Source organism: Strix uralensis, chromosome 2 (genome assembly GCF_047716275.1).
Source record: "Strix uralensis isolate ZFMK-TIS-50842 chromosome 2, bStrUra1, whole genome shotgun sequence".
In the NCBI taxonomy this organism is placed as follows: Eukaryota; Metazoa; Chordata; class Aves; order Strigiformes; family Strigidae; genus Strix; species Strix uralensis.
In genome coordinates, this window is record NC_133973.1 from 36,737,227 (window position 1) to 36,764,869 (window position 27,643).

The following is a 27,643-nucleotide window of genomic DNA, read 5'->3' on the forward strand; positions in this document are numbered from 1 at the left end:
GAAGGCTGAGGAGCACCCAGGGTCCCACTAAATTTGAGCCAGTGTAATAACCCTTAAGAGACGAGAACTCATATTTTAAGATGAGGATTAGGCAAAGGTCATCTTGGTACATAGATCTGTATTTCTGTTTAAATTTGATTTGTCACTGTCAACATCTTCTGGCCAAATTGTCTTTAAATCAAATTAGCTTAAATTAAACTTAAAACTACTGCTTTAATTTGTTTTGATGAGAAGTGTGGGCTGAACCTCACCATCCAGCTTCAAGAGCAGATGTTGAGAAGTAAATAAAAGGGAAAAGGAGACAAAAAGACAGAAAAACAAAAGGTGAAGGACAAGAAACAGAGAAATTAAATGAAAGATATTACTATAGAAATGAAAAAAAACAATAGCTGAAGGGAGACTGAAATGGACAAACACTAGCAGAATGTATGTTGAAGGAAGAGATGCAGGACTAAAAGTAATTAGGGCCAAATCTATCTGTCAAAGATGAAAATGCCATTTCAAGTATCCAGAAACTGAAAAACTGTCATGGGGATAATTAATTGTAGCCTGTGTGCAAAAAAAAAAAAGAGTAAGTAAATGAAGGGGGAGACCTGGTGGGAGAACACTGTCTGATTTCCCAGACCAGCATGGTGCAGCAGTCCCTCACAGCTGAGCCCTGAGCCTCAGGGGAACCAAGACGGGTGCCAGGGCCCACCTGCCCACGCAGGATGGGCAAGGGCATAGCTGAGGCCCTCAGACCTGCCTCTGGGCTCCGCCAAGGGCCCCAAACAGCTCCCTGTTGTGGGTTGCACAAGCCAGAGCTCCCCCAGCACCCTCACGAGTGCAAGATTCCCCAAGGTGCTGGTGGGGTCCAACTGCCACCCTGTTCTCCCCAGCCTCCTCAGAGACCTGGAAGCCCTGCAGCCCCCCTGCCTGGGGATGCCCTGGCAGCCCCCCCGATGCCCTGACAGTCAGCACCCCACCCTGACAGCCAACGGCCAGCCCCAGGCCTGCCAGCCGCCCCAAGGGCCTGGCACTCAGCCCCACACCCTGCCACCCAGACTGACACCGCCCTGCTCTGCTCTCCCAGCCCAGAGCGGAAGAGCAGCCCCTCGCCACTGGGCACCCCCAAGGAGGGGATCCCACCTTCCCCTCAGCCCTCTCAAGATATCGCCTCCATCCCTCCCCACCTCCGCCCTGCTCCGGCGTGTCCCGTCGCCCCCGCCGCCATTACCGGCCTCCTCGCGCGTCGCCGTTGCCATGGGGACAGGCGGCGGCCGCGGGGCACCCTGGGAGCTGTAGTCGCAGGCGGCGCGGCGGCCTTGCCCGCCCGCGCCGCCCCCTCGGTGTCTTCCCGCGCCCTGCACCCTCCAGAGATGTCTGCCGACGTATTTCCACCCTCTTCTGGGACCCCCCCTCACCGACGCCTTGGAGGGAATCTGACAATGTGATGTGCAGGCAGCGGGTCTCCAGCGCCATGGGCCGCGGAGCCCCATGGTGGTGGCCGTGGTGTCGTGTGGTGCCCGCCGTGAGAGCACACAGGCCAAACCCCACAGGCTCCAGACCCACGGTTCGGGTTTACACAAAACATTTTTATGCTGATAAAAGGGGGGAAAAGTCCAACAGGAATGAAAGCAGCTGGAGCAGTATGTTTCTTCAAGGCTGGGCACAATGGGGATGGTGCCCTGAAGTCCTCACCTGCCGGAACCCCAGGTGGTCAGAGGCTTTGAGCTGCATCCTGGTTTTTCCCGGTGTAGTTCAGTGAGCATTTCAGGTGTGAAGTAGAACAGGAGAGAGCGTCGACTGGCAGTTTTGTCCCAGTCCTGACTGTGGACGCTTGATAGTGCAAATATTTACCACTTTGAGTATTAATTATTAGTATTGCTATACTTGCAAGGCTTATCAGTATGCTTTGAAGCCAATGACCACTGCATCCTCTGTACTTCTTCAGAGCACTAGTAACCAAATAAATTAATTTGGAAATGATATGTTCCAAATGGCCAGTCGTTTCCATTGAATTTACTAAGCTCTACTTACGTACAAAATCTCCTGAGAAACAAGCAGGTGTAATAACATCTGGCAATAATTTATGATTTTGCACTAAGGTGGTGGGGTTTTTTGTTTTACAGGAAAATACTCTGAAAGTACCCGATTTAACAGGCTTTTCTTTTTGCTGGACCTCCTATTGCCTCTCAAAAGAAAAAAAGAATTGACAGATGGTGAGACACAGTAAACAGTGCAAACTATCCACACTGTTATTTTTAGTTCTCAGTGAGGTTTTTCAGGATCCTGCTCCATACATGGAATACTGCATTTTTAGCTTCATGTAATGATTTACACAGACAAAAAACTTACTTTCAAGTGCATCTTTACTATTATGCATTCAGTCCTACCTGATCAATCCTGGAAATAAAGTATTCCATTTTAAATATATGAAGGATTGGACACTGCTATATTCATTCTTAACATTTGAAAGTGTGTAAGCACTTTCTAAAACATGGGCTAGTTTCACCTCTGACATAGGGTCAGCTGCACTGAGTTTAGGGGCATGTTGCTCACTTACAGCAGAAACAAACTTGGCCCTTAAAATTTGAAAGTAATCTGTTACCATTTAACATTCTTAAAATACCTCTCCTGCTTAGAGACCTCCTTAAGCAAATACATGCAGGCAGCCACTGAACTGTGACCACCTCTGGGGTGGAAGGTGACAACCAGATGGAAAAAGAGCATCCTGGATAACACAGTAGAATGGGATATTTTTTTACCAAGTATTCTGGACCTCCTCTTACACCTTGTGCCCTGTCAATTTTCACTGGTGATGCAAAAAGAAGGAGAAAATACAATAGGTTCTGGATACATAGAATCAGCCAAATCACCCTCCTCAGTATTAGGAAGTATACTGACACATATTTATTTCAGAGAAGTCCCTGAGCCCTGCAGTGTGGATGATGATCTGAATTCTTTAAAGCTGAGAGCGTTTGTAACTGAGGCTTATTTCAATATGATCTCTGCTATAATTACTTCTGCATCTATGCTCCCCTTGCCCTCCCCTTCCTCCTTCCCCTTTTATAATGTAAAATGTGCAGCTGCAACTCCGAAGCTTCCTTGTTGTGGTCAGGGAGAGGGCTCAAGCCCTTTTATGCAGGAGGTAGCTGTGACAGTGCCCATGCAACACTAAACATTACCAGACAGCTCTGTGATCGCCCCCAGCACTAAGTTGCCTGTTCCCTGTCCCTTCTCCCTTCTCACTTGTCCCTTCCCCCTCTCCCAAATATTTCTCCAGCCCTGTCTCATTGGTGCACTACTCTCCTTTGCCTTTTTTGGACTGCCACCCTGTCAATCTAATGCAATAAGGCCAGGGGCAGGTGCAAACCCCTTGCTATGGCTCCTCTTACTAACCAATCCTCTACTGGCCCCTCATCCCAAAATACCTAAGAGCCAATGGAGTGGGGAAACCTGGGACCCCGGGGAGAGGGAGAGGCCAAAACTGCTGAATTGCTGTGGGGGGACATCCATTTAGGACCTGGGTTAACCCAGGGAGCTGCCAAACGCTTGGATTCCTCTTGGGACTGTGGTGACTTGGGGATAGCAGGCGTGCTCTGCTGATTCATTTCCATCACTGTCAACATGGTGATCAAAGTCTTTGTAGCCACATCGTCGGGGTCTACAGCGGTAGGTATCTCATTTAATATACTCCTCTTTCTGCTGGGATCAGGTTGGTAAATTAGCCTAGGAGATCCAAGGAAAACCTGAGTTTGCAGGCACAAAAAATCACTGGATTTCTTCTAGTCTGTGCCGAACAACTTATTCTTGAAAGCTATTCAAGATGTAGAGAGTTCCTATTAATGCAGGCTTGCTTGCATGCAAGGTTTTACTAGTTATAACATTTACATATAAATTATCTGTCATTTAATAGATTTACTTCTGTTTGAAAAAGTATATGCAATATATCTTCACTGAAGAAGGAAAAAGTGGATATTGTATTTGCACAAAAGCTAAGGTAGATTGTTTACAGTAGAAATTAATGTATTTGTTTTCAAAAGAGACTTTAGGACTCTGGTCCTGCAAAAGGAGAGGTCCGCCTAAGAAAGAGCCTGGAGCCAAAGTAAGCTGTATAAAGTTATGCCAAATAAAATTCTTCCCCACTCCCCTCCCTTTCTGAAGGTGTTCTGTTTTGTTTTTCTGGGGTTTTTTTGGTTTGTTTGTTTGTTTGGTTGGTTGGGTTTTTTTGGTTTTTTTGGTGTATGTGTCTCTTGAAATGCTGTACTGATGATTTTTAGTATTGAGATCTACTGCTGTAGCTGTCAGCATAGTGTATGAGCTGAAGGGAAGGGCATGTGAATAGTAGGGAGGTTGGAAATCAGTGGGAGGTGGAAACCGGGAAAGGACTGTTTCCTTTTATATCCAGTTCCCAGATGAGCTCAGATTGCAGTTTTCCTTTGGCAGTCACTCACTCCCAGTGACATGGCTAAACGAACTGGCTGGTGCTTGCACGTAGCTGTAACTACATCTCTATCTCTCTGATACCAGCTCCATGTCTTTAAGAAGCTTTGAGAGTGGAAAAGCTCCCAAAAACACCCCCTGTTGATGGGGCCATCATGTCTAGAAAATGAGGCGGGGGTCATTCACTAAAATTTAAATTGGAGTACGGCTGAGGAAGTTTGTAGTTCTCTCTCATCAGCTTGTTTCGCCAGCCTATTGCTAAGCTCAACACTCTAAATTTACTATTGACATTTTAGCATTCCTTTTTTAATAAGAAACCTCAATGCAAGGGAGAAAAAGAAGAGGGGGTTGGAAACTGCAGGTTTGGTGATTTGTAATCTAGCAATTACTGCTCAAGTAGCTTTATAAACTGCCATATGTTGTGCACTGACAGTCTTTTTTCCTCTGGTTTGGTCTCCTGTTTTGGTCTCCTTTGGTTGACCAAAGAAAAGTCATCCCTACCTCCTTTGCCACTCATGCATTGTCTGGGGAAAGTTGTGACGGTGACTGAAATCCCAGTGCAGACATTCAGTATGTGTGTGTTGGGGCCATCATCATCCCGTGTGCCTCAGGCATGAACTGCTGCCACTCCAGCTATAGGATTGGGGCTGTAGTTCAGCAAGGCAGTTGTATGAGTGCTTTCATTAAACACTGACATTCAGAGATCACTTACGCGATTAAAACTAAGTGTATCATATATTTAGCACTAGCTGAACCAACACATTCCTTGTATCTCCTCCCAGCTAGCAGTTATAACCAACTCCTTTCCTCTTGGACCGCAGTGAAGGGATGTGTATGCTACACTGAACACTGAGCAACGTGCAAGCTTTATCGAGCCGTTTTGAGCTGTTAAGCATTGCTACTGTGGTTTATTACTGCTGAGAAAGATAGCTAATGCTAGTGAACTGTAATAGGTTTTAAGCTTATTAATGCCAATCTCCACTGCATGTTAGCAGCCCACAAAAGCTGTTAGTGAGATCCCATATGTACACTGGAAGGAAGGGTATGGCATCTTTACACCACGATATGCCTCTATTTCCTTCTTGCTGGTGTGTTGGGTCTATGTATAGCTGTAGAAATCTCAGAAGGCAGCAGGATGTGTTCAAATTACTGATACAAAATTGCAATGACAAGTAAACACAATGTTCATCTGGGCGTGGTTTCCCACATTCACTGATTAAAATGGGTGGAAGGTATCCTTTCAATGAACCTTTAATGAGTTTTGGTGTATATAAAATAAAACTCGCTCATGCAGGGAGCCAGCACAACCCCCAATATATCACTAAAATCCTATTAAAAACAAATTTTGTATCAGCCTTGTACAGCTTTTCCTGAGAAGAATGAATTTAATCCCTAAAGAGTTTAAACTGGAAGTCTAAATTGTCCTACTAGCACCAGTGCTCTCTTCAGTGTGTCTGATCTCCATCAAATGTGTGTTGCTCATTCTGAATTTCAAAATAAGATGGGCCCAGCCTCCTCTGGTGTAAATCAGCAGAGGATCATTGGTAAAGAATGAAAAACATTTCTATTCTATGTACTACACAGCCATACTACTAACTGCAACTGGTTATCATGTTAATAAATATTTTTAAAAAGTGAATGCAGTGAACCCAGTAACATTCTGGTGCTCTACATCAGACACTTGAATGATATAGTTCACTGTGGCTCTAGAGCAAATCTGCAGTTTGTATTTTTCCTCTCAATGATTCAGAAATTTATTTTAAATAACTTCAGCTTTATTATCTTTCTGCTCCAAACTTAGCTAATATTGAACTATTCATTAAGGCAGGCAGAAGTGGAGACACTTATTTATAGCACTAAAAAATACTAAATGCTTGGCTTGAAGCAAGCAGTAAAAAAATAAACTATTTTTGTTACTAGCCACAGAATTATTTAGAAATGGGTAATATCCTGCAAAGTTCTAAGGTACCATGAATCACAGAACAAAGGGGGTCCATGTCTTACACAGAGGAAGTCTTTCTTACTGCTGCTCAACGTTAGAGGTTAGACCACCTCTAAAATCCTTTTATTCCCAGTGTTTTTGGTGACATTTTATGAACTTGCCCACCTTCAAACCTGTAGGTCTCAAAAAGACTGAGGAAAATGTAGACTATTTCAATTATGTCCTCTAAAATACAGGGTAGGGGTTTGTAATCCGTGACTGTGAATCTAGCCATATATAAATCTGAGCTCAAATTTCAAATAAATTTCAAGTAAAATCAGAGGATAGCGTGTGATAAATAAGAACAATTATCAGGAATAAGTTGTCGACGTAGTGTTACAACCAGAAGCTATAGCAGCTCTGCTTATCAACATTGATGTTCCTCTTTCTGTGAGTTGTTGACTATGTACCATTTGCTTCTGCCATAGGCAGCTGGTCAATACTCTGGGTTGTGAGGATATAGATGATAATATTTAATTATGCATCAGGGGAATCTAATACCTGTAGCTTTTACACGCTACCTAGATAATATTTATTTAAAGCAGCTTTTTTCTTATTTTAAGGGACTAGCAGCTAGGGATGGTGGAACTTAAGGTTTGTTCAAAGGGAAAATGACATTGATGAAATAATATCCTGCTCACCACCACTTTCCAGGTAATCTATGCCCAAGTAACCGGAATTCTTCCCATGCCATCAGACACAAGTGAGGGCACAAACAAGCTCCTGCAATCTCATCCATTCTGGGAAAACCTTTGCATGTCCTCCGTGTTGTTAAGTCCTGGAAGATTTCCCTCCCTGAGTGCTGTTTGCTGGAGAGATTCTTTTGGTTGCCCAGCTACCTAGTGCCAGCCACAGGAGAGGCTTGCTTTATGGTTTCATACTCAGCATGTGTCCCAAGTCTTTTGCTCTGCCTAAACCCTAGTAGTTGTAAGCCTTAAGACATAGTACATCTTCGGCATAGTTTATAGTTGTTATCATAATGAGAAACATCTTGCCTTTTCCTTACACAGGCATAATTGCCTGTAACTTTTTATTTTTCCACAGCATTCATTTCTCACACAACCCTCTCCTAATTTTTGCTTTCAGTTCTGGTGCTGTCTGAGCCTTCTGTGTATTAGGAAACTCAAGCTGAAAAAAAAAAGTGTTTATCCAGGTTTAACTCTAAAAGTTACAGCTACAACCATAAGCAAGGGAGCACAGAATCTGTATCTCAGTTTCCATTATCTCCTCAGAGGCACTATCCCTCTGGGGCACTAGCTATTCCAGGAGCCATATCTACTTCAGTGCCTGTGTCCAAAGAGACAAGCTGTCACTGGAACTGCAGCTGACAGCACTTGAGTACACGGGCTTTCAGAGCATGTGATGAAATTCTTAGTACTGGCTCATGCAGATTTTATTAACCATTTATACAAACATTATCCTGCCACTTCCTCCAGTGATGTGTCCCTCAAGCAATCCTTTTTGCCACCTGAATGTGTTCTGCAAATAACTGTGCAGCTAAATAGCCACTAAGAAAATTACCTCTGTTTGAAAAGTGAAAATAAGAATATAAATGAACACCTTCAAGATCTATCAACTGCATGGCTTTTGAACACTTTGGATTAGTGTTTCCATTCAAAGTGAGGTACTTTTTTTAGCACACCATAAACCTCTGTTGTTGTCATAACAATGTACAGCATTTTATGTTTGTTATTTTTTATAAACAAGCATAGCTATATAGGTAGATACTTCCTTATTTAAACAAGAAAAAGAAATGTTATCCTTAATCATGAAAATTCATTCTTCCAACATAATAGGCTATCACTTTACTTCATCTTTTCAGGTTTATTAGATTGCAGAAATACATAATCCATGAATTATTTCTTGTCTCATTGTCTGTCTCAGACTGATTTACACTAGCTTGGTGTCACTTTAAATTCAGTTGTTCAGATGTCTGACTTGTGGAAGAAATGGCTTCAAATCGTATGATGGCTTGTATGTAAAACATCAGTCTAGTTACTGTCTATATAGGACACTAACTTGCTGCATGGAGTAGCATAACTGGGAGGAGAGGAGAGTCATGTCTGGAACGTGATTGTGCTAGATAATAATTTAGTTGTCTGTGACCAAAGGGCAGCTTGAGAGAATTTATACAGATCAGTCCAAACAGTGCTTGTTTCAAATGCTGCAATACTTGTAGGGCTAAAATTTAGCCTTGAGCTCTTAGACAAGTTGGGCATATACAAAATGGAGAAGTTCTTTAAATGTTGCTTAGGAGTAGCATTCCTTTAGTAGAGAAGTGTAGTGAGTATTACATCTCCCAAGTAAAGGAGTAGGTTATAATCCTAGGTCTATACAGAACTAACATCAAAGGGAGTAAGGGATGTGATTGAATTTTAGGTGGCACAGAAACTGTGTATAATATGCTTTATTTGTATGTAGTATGTTCTTCATGGTCCAACTGGAACATCATTCTGTAATGTGTGAAATATTCAAGCACAGGACTTAAGCTATACTGGATTTTCATTGAGATTTCACTCATATTTAATTACACCTAGCATTAAAGAACAGGGATAGAGAGAAACATGTGGCTCATGGAAAGCTGAATGTCATGTGTAATGAGTAGGAAAAAGGGGACAGTTACACATTGAGGAGAATATGTACATTCTCAGACCTGTGCTGACTTTAGGCAGGATTAGCTTAGATATATGTACACCACACTCACAGATCTGGGAACAGAGTAGGAGGCTTCCTGCTGAGCTTCATTTCTTAGATGGAGGTATCACTGCTTCCAGGGAGGAAAAAAAAGAAGCTGGGGGTGGTTGGGTGGGGAAATAATGGCAGTGCTTTGGGTGCTGAGAAGCAATGCTGGATCTCAGCTTCATAAAGTTTGGGGACTACTGAAGTAGTGGGTCCAACCTGACATACTTGTATTAGTTCTGCTTGTAATAGCAATTGCTTTTAGAAATCAGTTCTCTTTTTCAAGAAATAATTTTGTTTTTCCTCCTTCATAACCAGATCAAAAAGAAACAGCAAGAAGTAGTGGGCTTCTTAGAAGCCAACAAGATTGACTTTCAGCAAATGGACATAGCAGGTGATGAAGACAACAGGAAATGGATGAGAGAGAATGTCCCAGGTGAAAAAAAGCCTCAAAATGGAATTCCTCTCCCTCCACAGATCTTCAATGAGGAGCGGTACTGTGGGGTAAGAAGCTGTTTGGAAATTTAAATACCTTCAGATAGTCTTCTTTCACAGAAAGTGACTCTTCCATTAGTATGAAGTGTCAAACAAGCTCCTTAAGACAATTTGAGATTCACTTTGAAAGAACAATTCTTAGAAAGCATTTTTTAGGCACAGAAAAGCAATGAAATGAAAGATTATTACTTTTTAAGAGAAAAATACACATGGAGGGAAAACTGGCTAGAGAAACTCTGCTTAACAGACTGTATAGATTATCCCGTGCAGACCCAGAGCCTATGTGGGACCCAGAGCTTGTTGCAAGGTGTGGAGTTTGCTGCCTGTGAGGAGCTCTGTGTTTTCCTCTCACATTGTCCTACTTCCTGCTGTGTAGCTCACTCACAAGTTGTCTGGCTGTTGGGGTCTCTGCCTGCACTCGCACTTCAGCTCCTGAAGACCAAAGGCTCTACTGTCTAGGTGATACTACAGCTTCTTCACACGACATCTCAGGATAACCTATGAGGCCAGCTATGTCAAAGGCTCAGCTGCACTTGGAGTAGTAAATGTTCAGTTATGTGGTTTGACAATACTCAAGACTAGTAGGGTTCATAGCAAGGCTGATCTGCTGTCTCTAGCTGTATTGCTCTTTGCTTCTTGAACTTTCAGTTAGTTTTGTGTGGTGAATGTTGGTATTTTGTTTGTTTGACACAGACTCATCTGGGCTGCTAGGAAGTCAAGTAGATGTCTGAGGCACCAGGGGCTGTGAACAGGAATCTTTCTTTTCCATTATATTATGCAAATAATTAGGAATTATAGTTGACTGAAGTAGTTCTAATATATGGATTGAGTTACTGAAATTATATTGCTTATTCAATAAATATCCAACTCTTCATAACAGAAATTGTAACACTCATCAGATACATTTGTATTTTCATATATGCTTGTAACAAGTTATTTCTCTTGAGAGAATTTATTCAAATCGATGATAGATAATACTGTACCAACATGAGTGTTAGGATCATGAATCAAAAGAGATATCTGAGACAGTTTTTTTCTCATAGTCTGAATGGAAATACATAGTCTGGAAAGTACTCTGATGTGATTGCTGAAATGAACTTGCAAAGTACTCTGAAACGCAGATCACATAGTGAGCTCAGTTTTAAGTTACTCCACAAATCCACTGCGAACTACTGCAAAGGTTGTTTTGAGAGAGAAGGGATTTACATGCCACTAAGTTTTGAGAATTAATTTCAGTGCTCTCAGAGCAAAAGTTGCTAGTATGAATAATGGAGTGCAATTGTTTCCTCATTTTCTCATAGGAATCTTAAAAGAGAACTTGGTAGGTTAGAGTTCATGTGAATTTCAACATCCAATCTGCACCAATAAAAAGTATAATTTGATATATTTTGCTCTGGATATTGTGGCAGCCAATGTTGCAATAAATATTTCTGATATTCTCTGGAGAGGTTATATAGTCAATTAAAGAGTAATTGCCTTACAAAGTGTTGCAGCTGGTCAGCCTTGCCAGTAAATGATAAATATACAGTTTTGGAGCTATTTCCATGTTTGAAGCTATTTCAGGAAGCCAAATAATCTACATCTTGAAATAAATTTAAGTTAAGAAAGAGTCCTTTGCAAAGACACCTTCATGTGGAAAGGGGTCCAGAAAGCAGTTGCAGCTACTGATTTAAAAACTAAATCAAATTTACAATTAGCCTAAAAGTCTCCAGAATTCTAACGTACCCAGCTCTCAAAGATCATAGCTATTGATCCCAGTGGATGCATGAAAAAGATTAATTTATAGCATCATTATTTCCAAATAAATAAGGAAGGAGATCCATATCACTTCATGAGCCTTACCCTTCTCCTCAGGGGAAGGTGCCTCAAGGGAGCTGCGCAGTGAATGTGAAGTGGGATTATGTGGGCTGGTTGAGAACATGGCCAGGGGCTGGCAGAGTGGTGCAAAATTCCTCCAACTGACATGATGTTTTCTGCAACATGTCTACAATATAAAGCTGGGGATTTGCATTCCACTTCCCTGCATAACCTGTGCAGGTCCGGCAGACCCATCGTTGTGAAATCCAGAATTGTTTTACGCTGTTTAAGGTTTACATGATCTTAATTCTTATCTTAACTTTTATCTTACCCTGTGTCCCACTTACTTTGTCCTCAGCTACTTTATTAAAAATAGGGCTGAAAATTGCAAAGGTCTGTCTGAGTCATGGACTCTAGTCCAGTATCTTGAATTCATGAAAGTCCCTTTAAAATATGTTGCTCTTGTTAGTACAGTCTTCAAGGACCTCAGTCTCGTGGCATCTAGAAACCTTTGAATTTGTAGCCTGGGTATATGCAGCCAGTTTATAACAATTTCCTGGTATGCCAAAATCACCCTTTAGCTTAAACAGCTCTAGTCCAATGTATTTGTAAATGGGAATCATATCCTCTATTAATCTTCATTTTGCTATGCTAAACAAGTCAAGCTCTTTAAGCTCTTTATGCTTTTTTTTTGTTGTTTAGTAAGACATTTTCTTTTTCTCTTTCTCCTTCCTACTAATTTTTTTCTTTCTTCATTCCCAGGTAGTCCTTTGTTTTTAGGTAAAACTTGTTACATTTAATTTCTGCTCATTCTGCTTTCTGAGATCACTCTCTTCCCTCATTTCTGTTCCTATCGATTGCCCTGTATGTTTGGTTCCCATTCACACATGTGCATGTGTATACACATTAGCAGCATTCTGGCCTGGGAGCACTGGCCTTGGGAGATGAAAATTCAAGATACAAGATTTCCTTCCTCACCTTGAGAAAGAGGGAAATTTGGGGAGAGACACGACCACCTTCAAATATTTTAAGGGCTGTAGCAAAAAGGAATTAATTATTCATCTGAATTCAATATTGACTCTGCTTTGAGCAAGAGGTTGCACTAGATAGTCTCCTGACATCTCTTCCCACCTGAATTGTCCTGTGGTTCTAGGATTTTGTGAAATATGTTCTGCTTCACACTCACTGAAGGTGGGACAAGATGTAATGAGCAAAAAATGCAGCAAAGAAAGTTTAAATCAGACATCAGAAAAAAAAAATGTAGTTTTCAGGAGATTGTCTCATCTCATTAAAGGTCATTATGAATAGATTAGAGAAACACCTATCAGGAATAGTGTAGTGGTTCCTGCCTTGAAAAAATGGTCTTTTAAGTTCTTCTCCAATCTCCTCTTCTGCAGTTCAGTGAAGTTTTGGGGGTGGGAGTAAGGAAAGAGGGAAATGATGGGGGCAGGTGAAGAGGCTTCCTTTTCTGGAAGGAACTGACATAATGAGCAAGTAAATGCACTCCTGTTGCTAATCTGCTTTTCTGCTGATACATAAAAGTACTTGCATCTTCTGGCTGACCCTGAAGAGCTGCTTCACCTCCTAACTTGTACTGTAAAATGGCGGTTTCTTACAGATGCATTTATGAAAATACACCAGCTTCCATGAGGTCAGAGAAGCTTAAGCCTGTCTTATAAATATCTTGAGTCTTATTTATCTTTCAGATCTTTGGTATTGCCACTTGAAGAAACAGATTAGAAATAGATTAATTTTGTATGCCTGGCTATAGTACCAATTTCAAGTATCCATTCTAATCCATCAGTGCTGGCAGTTATGTTCTTATTTGATCTTTTTCTTAAGCTGCTTCTTTGCTCATGTCTAGACAGACGTCTGCATCTGTGTCACTTTCTAAATATATTGAGCACTCTGTTGCTCTTGTCTTTGCTTTTGCTTAACAAAAAAACCTAGGAGACTAGGAAAGAAATGGAATGTAAACTTCTGGTTTTCTCTGTAAGCTGAAATCTATGCTTTTGTTTGTAAACTGAAATCCATAGAATAAAATACCCATGTACATATTTTTTTAAAGAATCACTGAATTATTAGATAAGACTTTTATCTGGTGCTTCATATAACCGCTAAAATCAAATATATGGAAATCATAGGGACCTCTGGAGGTCTGTAGTCCAGCCTGCAGCTCAAAACAAATAGCTTTAAAGTTAGCTTATGTCACCTGGGGCTTTGGCCACCTGAGTTTCAAAAGTCTCCAAGGATGGCATTTTCATACCCTCTCTGTGCACTCTGACCTGGTGCTGTACCACGCACATGGGGAAGAACTTTCTGCGCATGTCCAACTGGAGTTTGCTGTTTTGCTGTCTGGCATTTCCACGGTGGTCATACAAAGGGTGATGGTGTAGAGTGTATATGTGCATATGCACTCATATCATAAGGAAAAACTCATGGAGTACTTTTTTTTTTTTTTTTAAAATATGTTTCGCTGTATTTTTCAAAGACTAGTTCCAAACACAAATGACATCACTACCCTCCTCCTTGACCATTTATGTCTTCTCATGCAGATATAATATCATTGCTTACCTGAAATAAATTATTACTGCTCATTTTTCTTACTGTCTGTCTTGGGAACTGTTATCTTTGGTCATTCAGTGAATGGAGATGTGAACATGTAGCCATTAGGAGAGTAAGAGTGCAAATATGCAATACAAAAGCTTCTTCATGATCACTGTAGTCATGCTTTTATGTCATGCTAAATACATGATAGCTTGGTCCTCACTGTAGGTAAGGTAAGTGACCTTCCATTTACTGCGAGATACCACATTTACTGTGGGATGTCACTGTACACTACCAGTTGCCAAGGAGTACCTGATATGATAGAAGGTTGTGTCTTCTTCTGATAAGGAGATCATCTGGTCATTTACACATCTTGCTTGTGTCCTCAGGTCTGGTTATCTACAAGGCTATGTGTCTCTGGAGATTATTAGTACATGTGCCATCTGCTGCTTTTCCTCTGGGGAGGAACTAACAAGACATTTAAAATATCAAGTCCACTTCATGACCCTTCCTTGTTATAGTCTTCTCTTTGTTTCCCAGCTATTGACATGTTCTGCCATAGTTTGCTTAGACTGTTTTATGAGTATGTGGTATGCAGGAGGACACAAGTTTCCTGTGTTTGTATGTCCTGTCAATGGCCCATGTCAAATTCCAGCCCTTCGAATTGCAGAAAATCCTCATGTTCTTGTTTGCTGTATTGCTCCTAAGTTTATGGGTTAGACTTCAGACACTGGCTTTCTTAAACACTTAGATAAGGAGAACCCCACGGCAACATGAAAACAGAGAAGAGATGGTTTGAGAAATGGGTGGTCTGAAGCAGCAGCAGCTATTCTGCCTGCTCAGGGCAAAATGTGCTCTGTGGCTTCTCTCAGACTGGGCAGTTCCCACTGCCTGTAGCTAGGTCTGTGTGAAAGCCAATCTGTCCCTTAGATAAGTCAGTGAAATGGGCTGTCATTTATTCTCTCTGTTAAGCTATGTTACCTCTTTCAAACTGGACTGAAATGTCATTGATTCTAGTCTTGTTGATATTAAGGTGTCTGATAAACCATCCACTCCAGCCTTTCCCTAGGATTAGCCTTGGCCAGTAATTTATTCTCTGGAAATACTAAAATGGTCCAATAAAACAACTCAGGTCCTAACACAGCTTTACAAACAAGTCTCAAGGATGAGTCAGCACCTTAGTATTTACAGGCTTCTATTTTTGGAGTTATTTGGGATGAGAGGGAGGATGATAACATGATCAAGGCAGTAGTCTAGGACTTAGCAGACATGTGTTCAGTCTTCTGTCCTACACAGCGCTGCTGTGTGATTGTGGGCCAGTGACTTACAACCAGAGTTTCTGCTGAGTTCTTAAATACATGTTGATTTTTACCTCTGTAAGATGCGAGTCATGAACTTCCCAGTAACAAATTAGAGATAGCAGAGCTTCCTTAATTGATAGGAAAATTGTACAGGTGAAAACAGTAAAGACCACACAAGTTCTAGATGGTAGGATAGGAGCCATTCCTCACGTCATTTCACTTATATTAGCACTGAAAACGGGCATTTAACGTCATGGTTTATAACTTCAGTTCACATGTGGATGAGACATTTTGACTGGTACATATATGTCAGAGGGAACAACATAGTCCTTTGCTAAGTTTGTCTGAAAAGTAACTGCATTTTCTCACCAAAGTGTCTTTCTTTAAAATAAGCTGTTTCCTCGTTATCATTTCACTTGTGCTATCAATTACGTGGGCTGTTGCCTTTTATTTGCCATAAAGCTGTCCAGGGTTTTGAGGGCCTATTTTGTGTTCTTACAGCAAGTTTTATTTTAACATTTAAATGGGAATAGCTTTGCTTTGGTGTGTACAGCTGAGGCACATTAAAATGAGACGCTTAATTTTATCTGATTCTGACACAGATGTGATATAATTAAAGTGTAAGTCTCTGGAGAGATTTGCCCATTTGTTAATTTTGCAAGCCACTGTGAAACTCCCTTTATCTGAGTTTTCTTCCTGGGGCTTAGATAATGCAGGTGCTTGTACAAATGCATAGTCATTCTCATCAATATAAGAAAGATTTGCCTGGGTTAGTCTCTTCCTCCTGTGCTTTTTGTTTGATTTTTGTTACCAATTCTCTGTTGTTTGTTTGCTCCTCTTTTTTTTTTTTTTTTTTAGGATTTTGAATCCTTTTTCTCTGCTAAAGAAGAAAATATTATTTATTCATTCCTGGGTCTTGCTCCTCCTCCAGGCACAAAGGTATGCACTGCTGTCCTTCCATGGGGGCCATTTATTTGATTTAATAAAAGATGAAAATAGGCAGTGACTCAGCATGTCAAATAGGGGCAGTGACAAGCATTATATTAGGTGCTGGTGCAGCAAAGTGTTCTTAAGGAGAAAAAAAGTGGCTGGTTCAGTAAACACTAGAAAATACTTCTCACATCCCTTCCTTCACTGCAGGCTTGTTGCCATGCCTCCAGCTGATGATTTGTTGTTGTTGAGACAAAGCAGTATTTTATCACGTTCAGCTTTTAAATGATGCAGAATTTCCTAATACAATTTATAAGTTGGGTTAATTATAAGAAAACTTCACTTCCCCCAAAATGCATCAAACCTTGAGCAAACAGGGTTTGTACTGGCCACCAACAGAGGGGCTGGGCTGCAGACCTGTTCCATCCTCTGGGTGTACACGCAGGCTGGCACTGTGGGGTTCGCTCCTTCTGCCTTGAGGAGGTAACTTAAAGTCTCACCCAGGACTTCATGAAGTTCCTTTGGCAAGTCTACCCATTGTTCTCCATCCACTGTATTTTGAAAATGTTCTAATATATTTCTGGCAAAAGAAAAATATGTTTTCTTTGTTGGTTTCTTTTTCTTTTTCTTTTTCTTTTTCTTTTTCTTTTTCTTTTTCTTTTTCTTTTTCTTTTTCTTTTTCTTTTTCTTTTTCTTTTTCTTTTTCTTTTTCTTTTTCTTTTTCTTTTTCTTTTTCTTTTTCTTTTTTTTACAGAAAGCAATGTGTTTTATCTTTAACAGAGTCTTCTAATTAGAAGTTTTATAACTGAGAGCATTACAGCTCTCTTACCCTGAGATCACGTTAGATGATAATCAAATGTTGACCTCTTTAGCGTGGGTGATTCAACAAAAGAAATTAATCAAGAGACTGATGAGCCAGAGGGATAGGAGAACTCTGATACATTGTGGTGACCTGGCTGAAGAACTGCCCTGGAGCATGAGATCTGCTTTCTGGTCCAACTCTGCTGCCAACTGTGTAGCAACTTTGAGCGAAACACTGTTGTAAATGTCTCTGGTTTTCCTCTTCTGTAAAAGCAGAGAGAAAAATGGAGCCTTCGCTAAGTGCTTTGAGAGCTACAGATGAAGAGATACCCAGAGGAGAGCCACAGTTGCTATAAATGTCTTTGACACTGAGTCCCTGTGTGAGAAGGAGCAAGTGATTTAAACTTTCTCCTTTAGCTGTACCATCTCCCACCAAGGGAAATAAAAATTACTTGCCTACCTCACAAGGGTCTTGTGAGAATTCATTTAAATTAACATCCACAAAGCCATGAAAGGCTTAAAGGACTGCAGGTATTACATATTATAATAATTATAAAAGATACGTGGAGAATCAATGAGATAAAGAAAATTGCATTTTTCCATCTTCCCACTTCATATATTATCTGCTCCTTCATGCAAGGTTCTGTTAGATAGCGTGTCTATGAAGCAAAGTAACAAATTTTTAGAATTCATGCATTCCCAGCTGTCAGCAGAGTCTGTTACAGTTTCTATTTTGTGACAACTTTGTAAATGTTGCAAATAATATGTTTGGTACATTCTGCTGGGCAGAATAGTGTTAGTGCTATTGGTAGCAAGCAAGTATGGCTTATGCTGAGTAACTGCTGCATTGGTGGTGGTGGTCCAGAAAGTGGAAATAAGTGAGAGGTTTTTTTTTTAAAAATCCATGTAAAGACTGGAAGTATATTTACATTCTGTCCCTTTTAGAATCTGTTCCTGAATCTGAAAGAGATATGTACAAGTTTTTTAGCATTTATTGCAGAGGTGTTTCTCAGCATCTTCACTGCATGACAGTCTGGCTGTGCTTTGTCATACAAATAACCTTGCTGCACTGCTTCTGCTTTCCTTTCATTAAGCTGTCAATTCAACCTTAGCATGAAGTACAGTGGATGGCTTGTGGCATTGATTTCCAGCAGCATGAAACTGGAATAATAAGTCAGGTGTGGAAGAGATGGTGCTGATGACACATATGACAGGGTTTTCTACTAATCCCTTCTTAAATAATTGTGTGGGTTCTTTGGGGTTGGGTGGGGGTTTTTTGTGGTTTTTTTTTGTTTGTTTGTTTGTGGGGTTTTTGTTGTTGTTGGTTTTTTTGTTTTTGTTTTTGGTTTTTTTTTAGAATATGGTGATAATTTATAAAAGAAGCAAACTATAAAGCATGGTAACACCACAAAACAGTCAGTAAGAATTTGCCTTCTAGGGGTTTTTACCTCACTGAGACATTACAAAGATTAACATGAAGCTGATACATGTTTTATACTCTTGCCTCAAAACAGTCTCTTTCCTTTTGCATTCATTTTTTGTCTTATGTTGCACAGGCAGTAGAGAAGCTCTTTAATGACCATGATGCTGTGTCACAGAACAGTCCACTGGGACCCTGACCCAGGACTGTTTTGAGCCTATTTTCTAGGCAAGCAGAGGAACCTTCTGCTACTCCCTCAACAAATTATAGCTTCCCAACAAAATACTTGTAGTTAAATTCATTGCCACATCCACCTGCTGAGTGCAAAATACATGTTTGAGTTCTGCAGATTCTCATTTTTGTAGCCCTGGCTTCTCTCTGGGTTAGGTGGCTACAACTTGTCACCACACCTACTTGTCCAGTGTTTACATTGAACTGTTACTGCTAGGTGTTGGGGCTCTGATGGTGCCAGAGTCTAATGTGCAAGCTGATCTATACTTACAGGGTGAGTCTGATATGTGTAGGACACATCAAGGTTGTCACCAAGGTGCAGATTGACTCCAAGACACATGTAAAGAAGCTCCAAATACACACAGATATAAAGGAGATCCTGCTCAGATCTGCAGCACACATGCAAAGCAGTCTTTACACACATTTATCTAAGTATTCTCTTACTTACAAAAAAGCTGTAATTATTTCAGTAGAAAATAGCAAATCAACATCAAAGTTAACCACGCTGGCTGGAAAACAGGCTTGGGGGCAGGTCCCTAAGTAGTCACCTACCCCTCCCTGCAGCCAGCCATGTTTGGACCTCTGCTAAGGGTTCTGGTCAGGTACCACTGTACAAATGGCCAGTTGCTGTGTCCATCACTGTGTTTCTGGATCCAATACAATTAAGTATGTAGATGCCTGAATGGCATATGAATACTTCTGCAGATCTCGGTGGAAAGGCCAAAGCTCTAAATGCTATTTGCTTAGATCACTGTGGGAGTCAGGCAAAGATCTTCACACTTTTTTTTCCTATATACCAAGTATGTTTTTATCCCTAAAGGGTGCTATGTGGCCATAAAACTCAGTGACAGTACAGGAAATCAATACATATTTTTGGTATTTCAGAAAGGGTCAACTAGCTCACATCATCCTCTCTCTCCTGCTGCCTCCCCATGCTGGTTACCACATTTTCAAAAACATCATTTAACAGGGATCAGTAGCACAGTATTTTGTGCCTAAAAGAAGCAGCAGACATAGTGTTTGTGTTAATAAGTTCTTTAGTCTATTAATATGAAATGTCTTCTCACTTGAAGGAATACCTGGTCTAGAATACTTTTAACTTCTAAACATGTTTCATGGCAGGCTGGGATTTAGAGGACAACTGTGCTTTATGCCTGACCCAAAGATCACCCAAGTTAGTGATATATTTCTGAATGATTCCATTTAATCTTGGATTAGTGGCCTGAACAGTGATATGCCAATAGTATATGTGTGTACATTTGAGCTATAATTGTTGTAATTTGTATGTCTAGGGTCAGGTGTGTCAGTCTCAGCTGCCCCCGAAGTTGGGTACATTTCTTTTTAAAGCCCTCATCACTTTTATGCTAAGATTGAGACTGTTCTCAGTATTCTTGAAAATGCTCTGAAATATTGGTAATGTGTGAACAGCCCATTAAAAGCTCCAACTGTACCGCTTGTTTTCTAAACGGCACAGGTGAATTGTTTTGTCAATGAGATGCCAAATACTTAAACTAAGATGACAAACAGTATGCTGTATTTCTACACCTTCTGAACATCTTAGTGAGGCTTGAATGTAATTAATTGATTTTTGTTTTCAGGGACAATCAGGGTTTTTGAGAACTTTATTAACTGCCCTAGAATACCGCTTCTGTTTCCAAGAAGACCAGAGACCCAGTAGCTTGTAGCAAGACCATTTAGGTTTGCAATTGCGTGTGAACTCAGTGAAGCTGATTTACTTGAGCTGAGGGTCTGTTTTCAAATCTTGTATATACTTAAATCCTTAATCTTTGTATCCTTGGTCTTAATATCCATAATCTTGATATCCCAAAATCCCTAGATACTTGAGCTCTAGTGTTTTAGCTGAAAAAGACTTCTACTAAGACTGCTTTGAATTCTAAATTTACAGTATGTACATTTTGTTTAAAGAGAAAATGATCTGTCAGCCAATCTTTATAAATGGTACTTCATTTTAAATTAGTTAAAAATTAAATTCTGTGTTTCTATGGAGAGCTAGTATAATGATCATATTCCAAACATCACAGTTCTCCATACAATTAACATGAACTCTGTATGTGTGTGTGTGCATGTGCATGTGTTCTGGCCGATAACATGCTGCTTCTAGAGTTTAGTTCTTTCAGCTACAACTTTTTTTTGCTTTATGCTCTGAGTAAGTACATGATTCATCTGAGATGGATAGTTTTACACCATAGGTTCATTTTAATTAGAATGCTATCTTCAATCTTTATGTATTTTATTTATCTGCCAAAAAATATTGAATACATAGATTTTAAAATGAAATGTTAACGTACATGCTGAAAATAAATATCTAACCAATTTAGTTTTCATTAACACTATCCTTTTCATTTTAGGAAGTGTTGCAAAGAAAGTATCTGTAAGGAAGTTATCATTTGCTTAAGAAAACAATGTATGAACACAATGTTGCACAAGAGAATTCCAATATATGTCTGTGTTAGTACATATTTGAATCTTAAAATATTTTGTTAGCTTGTGGGGGAAAAGTAAAAGATAAATTAAGCCAAACAAATGTCTCTGTAGGTCTGTTATTAAAAACAATGCCACAAGCATCAAAGTGCAGTGAGCCCACAGTTTTACGTGTACTTGAAATGAGCTGATCTTGGCAGAAAAAGTAGTCTTTTCTCCCTACTCCTTCCTCTGGCTCCTTCTGCTTGCTCCCAGCTGCTCATTCCTCTCACCAAGCATCCCCCACATGCTGGCAAAAACGTTCATGCAGCTGTGTAACGGAGTGTGCAAATTGTGTGAGATGATAGAAATGTTTTTCTTTCTAGAGCTTTAATCTTGATTAGCCTCCTGCTTCAGTTCACCATGCAGCCCTGGAAATGCTTTTGCTGCCAGGAGGGCAGGGGCAGTGCAGTGCTGGGAAGGACTGCAAGCAGGGCCATGCTTGCTGCTGATAGGTTTTTTTGCTGTTTTTCTCTGCAGAGAGGAAAGGGAACTTAAGAGCCTATCTACCTACTCTCTTTTCATTGCAAGCTCCTTACATATAAAACATATTTTCCATGATTCAGGAGAAAATTGCTAAAAGGGCACCAAATATTACAGACGGTAAAGTTTCAGGAAAAAAAATAAAACTGCAGAAATATTTTGTCCATTTTCACTCTGTCATGATATCTGCTTCCAAACATTTCTAACCTCCTTTCTACCATTTTTGTCCCCATCCAGCAGAGCATGTCAGCAGGAGGCCATGTCTTTATACTGCACACCACATCATGGGATAAAGATCCCTGAGTCAGCACTCACCCAAGTCTGCTCTGGGGATAAAAGCCAGATAGCTATGCTAGTGTCGTGCTTCTGCAGGCTCAGTACACTGGCTAAACAAATCGTATATGATGAGGACTTGTGAAGCTTACAAGACAGGGAATCATGACTGGGGACTTTTGTTTATCTGTGGAGACCAATGAAATTATAGAAAAGCAGAAAACCTCAAACTGACCAGGTGAATGAGTTGTAAGGGCTTGATCACAAGGATGAGAAAGGAGCTTGTCCTCTATCAGGGACATGTTGCTCTGCTTGAAGCATGCTGGGGCACATGTCATACGAGGAGCGGCTGAGGGAACTGGGGTTGTTTAGTCTGGAGAAGAGGAGGCTGAGGGAAGAATTCATCGCCCTCTACAGCTACCTGAAAGGAGGTTGCAGAGAGCTGGGGATGAGTCTCTTTAACCAAGTAACAAGCGATAGGACAAGAGGGAATGGCCTCAAATTGCACCAGGGAAGGTTTAGACTAGATATTAGGAAGCATTTCTTTACAGAACAGGTTGTTAGGCGTTGGAATGGGCTGCCCAGGGAGGTGGTGGAGTCCGCATCCCTGGAGGTGTTTAAGAGTAAGGTTGACTTAGCGCTGAGGGATATGGTGTAGTTGGGAACTGTCAGTGTTACGTTAATGGTTGGACTGGATGATCTTCAAGGTCTTTTCCAGCTTAGATGATTCTGTGATTCTGTGATTCTGTGACTTAGGATGACACAGGACAGGGCCTCCCCTGAGCCCAATTCTCTGTTGCTGGAGGCAACCACACTAGATAACACCTCTCAGAAGTGGTCAAATTCCCTATTAATGAATTAGGTCCTTTGCCTCTGCTTCTCTACTAGAACGCTCTTCCAAATTTCACAGTGCTGATGATTAGAATTTTTATTTACAGCTGGTTGGTACCCATTTTGCATCTACCTCTATGCTCTTCCTTATCCTATCCCTCCCTGTTGTTTACTCTGACCTATTTTTAGAGAGCCATCATATACCCTCACAGCATTACTTTCAATAGATTAAATTAATGAAGCTTTTTTTTGTCACCCTTTCATAAGACAGGCTCTCCACTCCCTCAAATATTCCTGTAGTCCCCCTCTGCACCTGTTCCAGTTTGAATTTCTCTTTCTTGAGCCTGAGTGACTGGAATGGTACAGAGCGATCCAGAGGAGGTTTCGCTTTGGCCTTATACAATGACATTAATATTTGCTATCAGCTCCACCAGCTAGACCTCACCTCATACATCTGAGGATCACATTTATTACCTCTTTCACTATCGCATCACATTCATGGCTCAACAATTCTGTGATTATTTAAATACATCCATCCTTTTCTTCTTTGATGATCATCAGCTAACAAGCTCCCAAAGTGCAGTAGAAACATCTGTTCTGTTTCTAAACTCTGTCCCAGAATTATCTGTCCCAAATAATGTGACTTTGCACTTCATGCTATTGTATTTTATCCTATTTCTGTTGTTCCACTTGAGGCCATACAGGTCTCCTTTTATCTGACACAGTGTGTGATCCAGTGTGACCTTTCACAGCTACCTAGCTGAAAATACAACAGGACTTAAAATACAGTCTTCTAGGAGGTGCTTGTTCTCAGTGCTGGAATAAATAGTAGATTTGATAGATTGGTGTGTGAATTGAGGAACAGTTTCCTGATTATTTTAAACAAGAAAGTTAAGAGACTGTACATGAAATCCTTCAATACTTCTGTTTTTCTGTAGCTTCTTGATGAAGTTTAACTGGAGTGCATGCTGGTGAAAAAGGCTTTTTTTCCTGGAAGCTGTAATGTGCCATCAGGGTGAGCATTGATTTCTATTAAACTTTCCACAGAAAAGTTAAAGAATCTACCATGCTCTGAAGAGGAAGAAGTGCTTGAATTCATTTTTTCCCTACACAAACCCTGTGTCTTTACCAACAAATCAACACGCCAACAAGGGTTCCTTTCACAGAAAAGTGTCCAAAAGCTTATATTTTCATTTGAATACTGAAGCAAAATTAGAAAAATCCCTCCTAAAACTGTAAAATCAAGAGTTTTATAGAAATGGATTGTTGGGTTTGTGCCCTGAAGGTAACAATGACTTCTCCTTTGTTGCCAGGAGACAGAAAAGTCTGATGCCACAGACGAAACTGAGGCACACATGGAAGACAAGGCAGATGAAGGGGCTCATGAAGAGGCTCAGTCTGCTCAGTCACCATCAGAAGATCAACAGGTAATTTTTCCACTTTCCATTTGTGATATGAGGGTTTTACCTGTGCTAAGTGCATGAAACAAACCCACAGGCCCTCCTACTATGCCTCAGGGTGGGAAGACTGATTGCAGAGTGGTCCTGCTTGTCTTTTGGATGCATTTTCTTTGACATCATGGTGATGTGACACGTAGATAAAACTCCAGGGAAATTTGCTCTGAATCTTGAATAACAGCGTTTGTCTTTATTTAACAGTTTCCTTTTGCAACTTCTTACCATAAGCTTTTTTTTAAACACTCATTTGGAACCAGACCCTAGTTAAGGAGAATAATTTAGAACTAGACATCTGAGTCCTTCTGTGTGGAAAAATTTGCTGCTATCAATGTCCAGCATCTGCAGAGCTCGTAAATTTAGTTGTTAATGTTTGTTGTCATGTACCAGCATTGACTGCTGTTGCAGCAAGCCAGATCTGACAGTGTCTTCTCCAGGCAATGCAGAAAACCCTGGGCAGTGCAGAAATGGAGACCATTGCTATCCTTTCTGCCTACATCATGGTCTGATATTAGTCACAAGGGCAGATCTCAAACTGCAGTGCTAAAGGTTCGTGGAAGAAACCATCTGAGTTCCTTCAGTTCCCTAGTATAATATCCTGTAATTAGCTAACATCAGTGAAGTACTTGTGGTTGAAATGTAGATGGATCCTGCAAAAAGGGACCATCTTCTTGTGTGCCAGTGTCTTCCTCAGTGGAATGTTTATATTACTGGCCAGGTTCTATACCCAGGAGAGACTAAGCACAAATGGATCCTGTGTCTAGATAGGGATCCAGCTGCTTTATTTCTCCTGCTGCTCTGACAGTTTGACATTTAAGGATGGATTTATTTTGATGTTGCAGTGTCAGGTGACTCTCTTCCCAAAGAGGCAGGCCTACTGCTGGATCAAGCACTTACATTTGTCGGGTCTTTTGTGGTTTGGAGATCAGATGGTCCCAGTAGAATATCCATCACTAATGCATCATCTCTTTCACTAAAGAACAAACCAATTGTGTTTTGTGGTTTTTTTTTTTTTTTTTTTTTTTTTTCCTTCAATTTAGCTGCAATGTTTTTCCAGAGGAAATACCTCTCTGTAAGCCTTTCCCCATTAACGTTTTTAACAATGAGAGAACCAGTCATCGTTAGGCTGGAAAGCACCCTTTTACACAGTCTCATGCAAGTCTCAGGCACTGGGAAGTCCCATTTAAAATTTCAAAATGGTGATGAGGAGAGACAGTCCTCAGTGGGAACTGGAATTTCTCCTTAAATTATATCCAAGCACTTCTCATGTCTCTATGAATTTCATCTGTCATGTGAGTGCCATCAAATACCTTTTTCCTTGGCTCTTAAGAGAAGCCCAGCATAAAACTGCAGTGCATCCCCTGGTTGGATTAAGTTACTTGCCATTCTGGCTGGCAGTCTACTCTAATGTTTTTCAAATGAGAACAGAATGCTGGAACATGTCTGTGAATGTGTCAAGCAGCTGTGTATGAGAGGTTTTGTAATGACATAATGCAATACCACTCCTATACAACAAGCACCTTGCTCCATTTCTCACAGAATGGATTGGAGCTGTAACTGGAAAATAAATTCTCCTTTGCTTTTACAGGGAGGGGAGTGGCAGAGGAGAGAGCACAAGGCAAGATAGTGTTTGAAAAGATCTTTCTGTGGTTATGAGGGCATAAAATATGGTTAGACTTACAAATACTCCCCTTTCACCTGCACAGTCTTGGCAGTGTTGAAATGTCCTTACATGGTCTTAGATAAGGAGGAGGAAAAGTCTTCCTGAAATCATCCAACTCTGATACCCACCTTCATCATGACAGGTGTATATTAGCTCCTTGGGGAAGAACAAAAACCACTGTTTCTGTTCCTGTCTCACTCATTTGCAGAGAGGGTACTCACCACTGTGGTCAGCAAGGTACCAGGGGCTCCTGCCCCTGTGTTAAAATCCCATTTTTAACCCTGTTCCACCACCCACTTCCCATGTCACCTAGGACAAATCACTTCAGTAATGTGGCATCTGTCTGCCTTGCCACAGTTCATCCCAATTATCACTTCTGTTGGGATGGCATGAATTGTTCTGTAGAAATTCTGGTATTCTTGTTCACTACAGGCAGCACACAAAAGACGAGTTTTGATGAGAACAACTTTGAGGCAGCTACAGCGAGATGAATTCCACCTTTTGACGCTGTATCTCATTTTACCCTTATAAAAGAAAGCTAGAATAACATTTTGTAACCTGGACAGGGTTTTATGAAGTTAAATACATTTAAAGATTGTCAGATTGCCATTGGAGTATCTCCACTGGATGTTAGGTCATAAAGGTTACATATAGTATCAACACAGTATTTTCAGTATATCCCTCTCATTCTGCAGCCCAGCACATCTTATTTGACTGCTTGACCACACTGATAGATGTTTTCCATGTGCTCTCCCGAACCGTGTCTTTTTTCCTTCTAGCTTGTTAAGAGCTGACCTTTGTATACTGAGTTCTGAAAGGGCGACCTTTTTATCAGCAGTCTACTCTGTTTTGAAGCCAAACAGTTGCATCTTTTGAACAGTAGTCAGGTCTCTTTTGGAGTGTCAACTTACTCTTTTGACAAGCCCTCAAATCAAAATGCCCTGATTTAAACATTGCAGTTTTATGTTCTACTTCTGAATTAATATACAAGTGGGAATCTAGTACTGGCATTTTGGCTTTATTTAGCACTCAATTTCAAACCAGCTTAAAACCGAGTCTCTCATGTGAGTGTAACCCAGCCAGCTTTTCTCCAGTGACTTTGCAGGAGAAATGCCAATTCTAGAAGAGTCTTGGTGAGGTAAAGATATCTCAGTCTTTGGCAATGAGCATAAGACAGATAACAAAATAAACTGTGACTGTCTCAATTGTGGAGCTGCATGGAGGGTCCCAGATTTCAGAAGGCTCCTCCAATGCCTCAGTAGCAGGAATGGCAGCTGACAGTCTATGTGGGTACATGTGGAAGCTGCAGCCCTCCCCTACCACTTCTGCTGCCCTTGCTGGGAGATGCAGGAGTCTGGAAGTTCCAGCTTTTTGTCTCAGGCTGGTAGGACCATGAGGAAACCAGCGAGAGACCCCAACCCTCTGAAGAACAGAACTCTTAAGTCAGCAGCTGCCTCCTGGAAGTGGCAGGCATAGGTGCACAGTGCGGCAGGTTGTTCTTCACACAGCTCGCATTAAGTTGCCTGGGCTTCAGCAGCTCTAGCCCCTCATTCACACAAGCATCCAAAAAAGCCCAGAGCAGATGTCAAAATAGAAAGTCCCTTACACAGATCCAGTAGTAACAGGAACAGCTTTCAGCCTGGGTCACCAAGGGACAGCTGCACTAAGATTTGTTTAGATTATGGAAATTTTTTTCACCTTAAACCTGTTGCATACTTTCCTTCTCTAATCACTTCATCAAGCTTATCCTTGACTTCTTCCTAATCTTTTTTTCATTCCTAATCCCCATCCTCTGATGGAGAAGGTTGAGGAACCATTTTATTTGGATATAGTGTCCCTTTTTCTTCCTTT

General features: G+C 40.8%; 1 protein-coding gene across 2 annotated transcripts in view; it reads left to right on the forward strand.

Annotated features, from left to right (window-relative positions):
* Positions 1-3,383: 3,383 nt before the first annotated feature.
* Positions 3,384-27,643, forward strand: part of SH3BGR (SH3 domain binding glutamate rich protein) — a 29,178-nt gene continuing 4,918 nt past the window's right edge. Inside the window, exons 1-4 of one of the 2 annotated variants that reach the window (XM_074858358.1) lie at positions 3,384-3,654; positions 9,404-9,589; positions 16,084-16,164; positions 23,989-24,102. In XM_074858358.1, coding sequence (XP_074714459.1) covers positions 3,610-3,654; positions 9,404-9,589; positions 16,084-16,164; positions 23,989-24,102 — 426 coding nt within the window. In that variant the 5' untranslated portion in view covers positions 3,384-3,609. The remainder of the gene's footprint in view (positions 3,655-9,403; positions 9,590-16,083; positions 16,165-23,988; positions 24,103-27,643) is intronic. The other variant, XM_074858359.1, reaches the window with a different exon arrangement.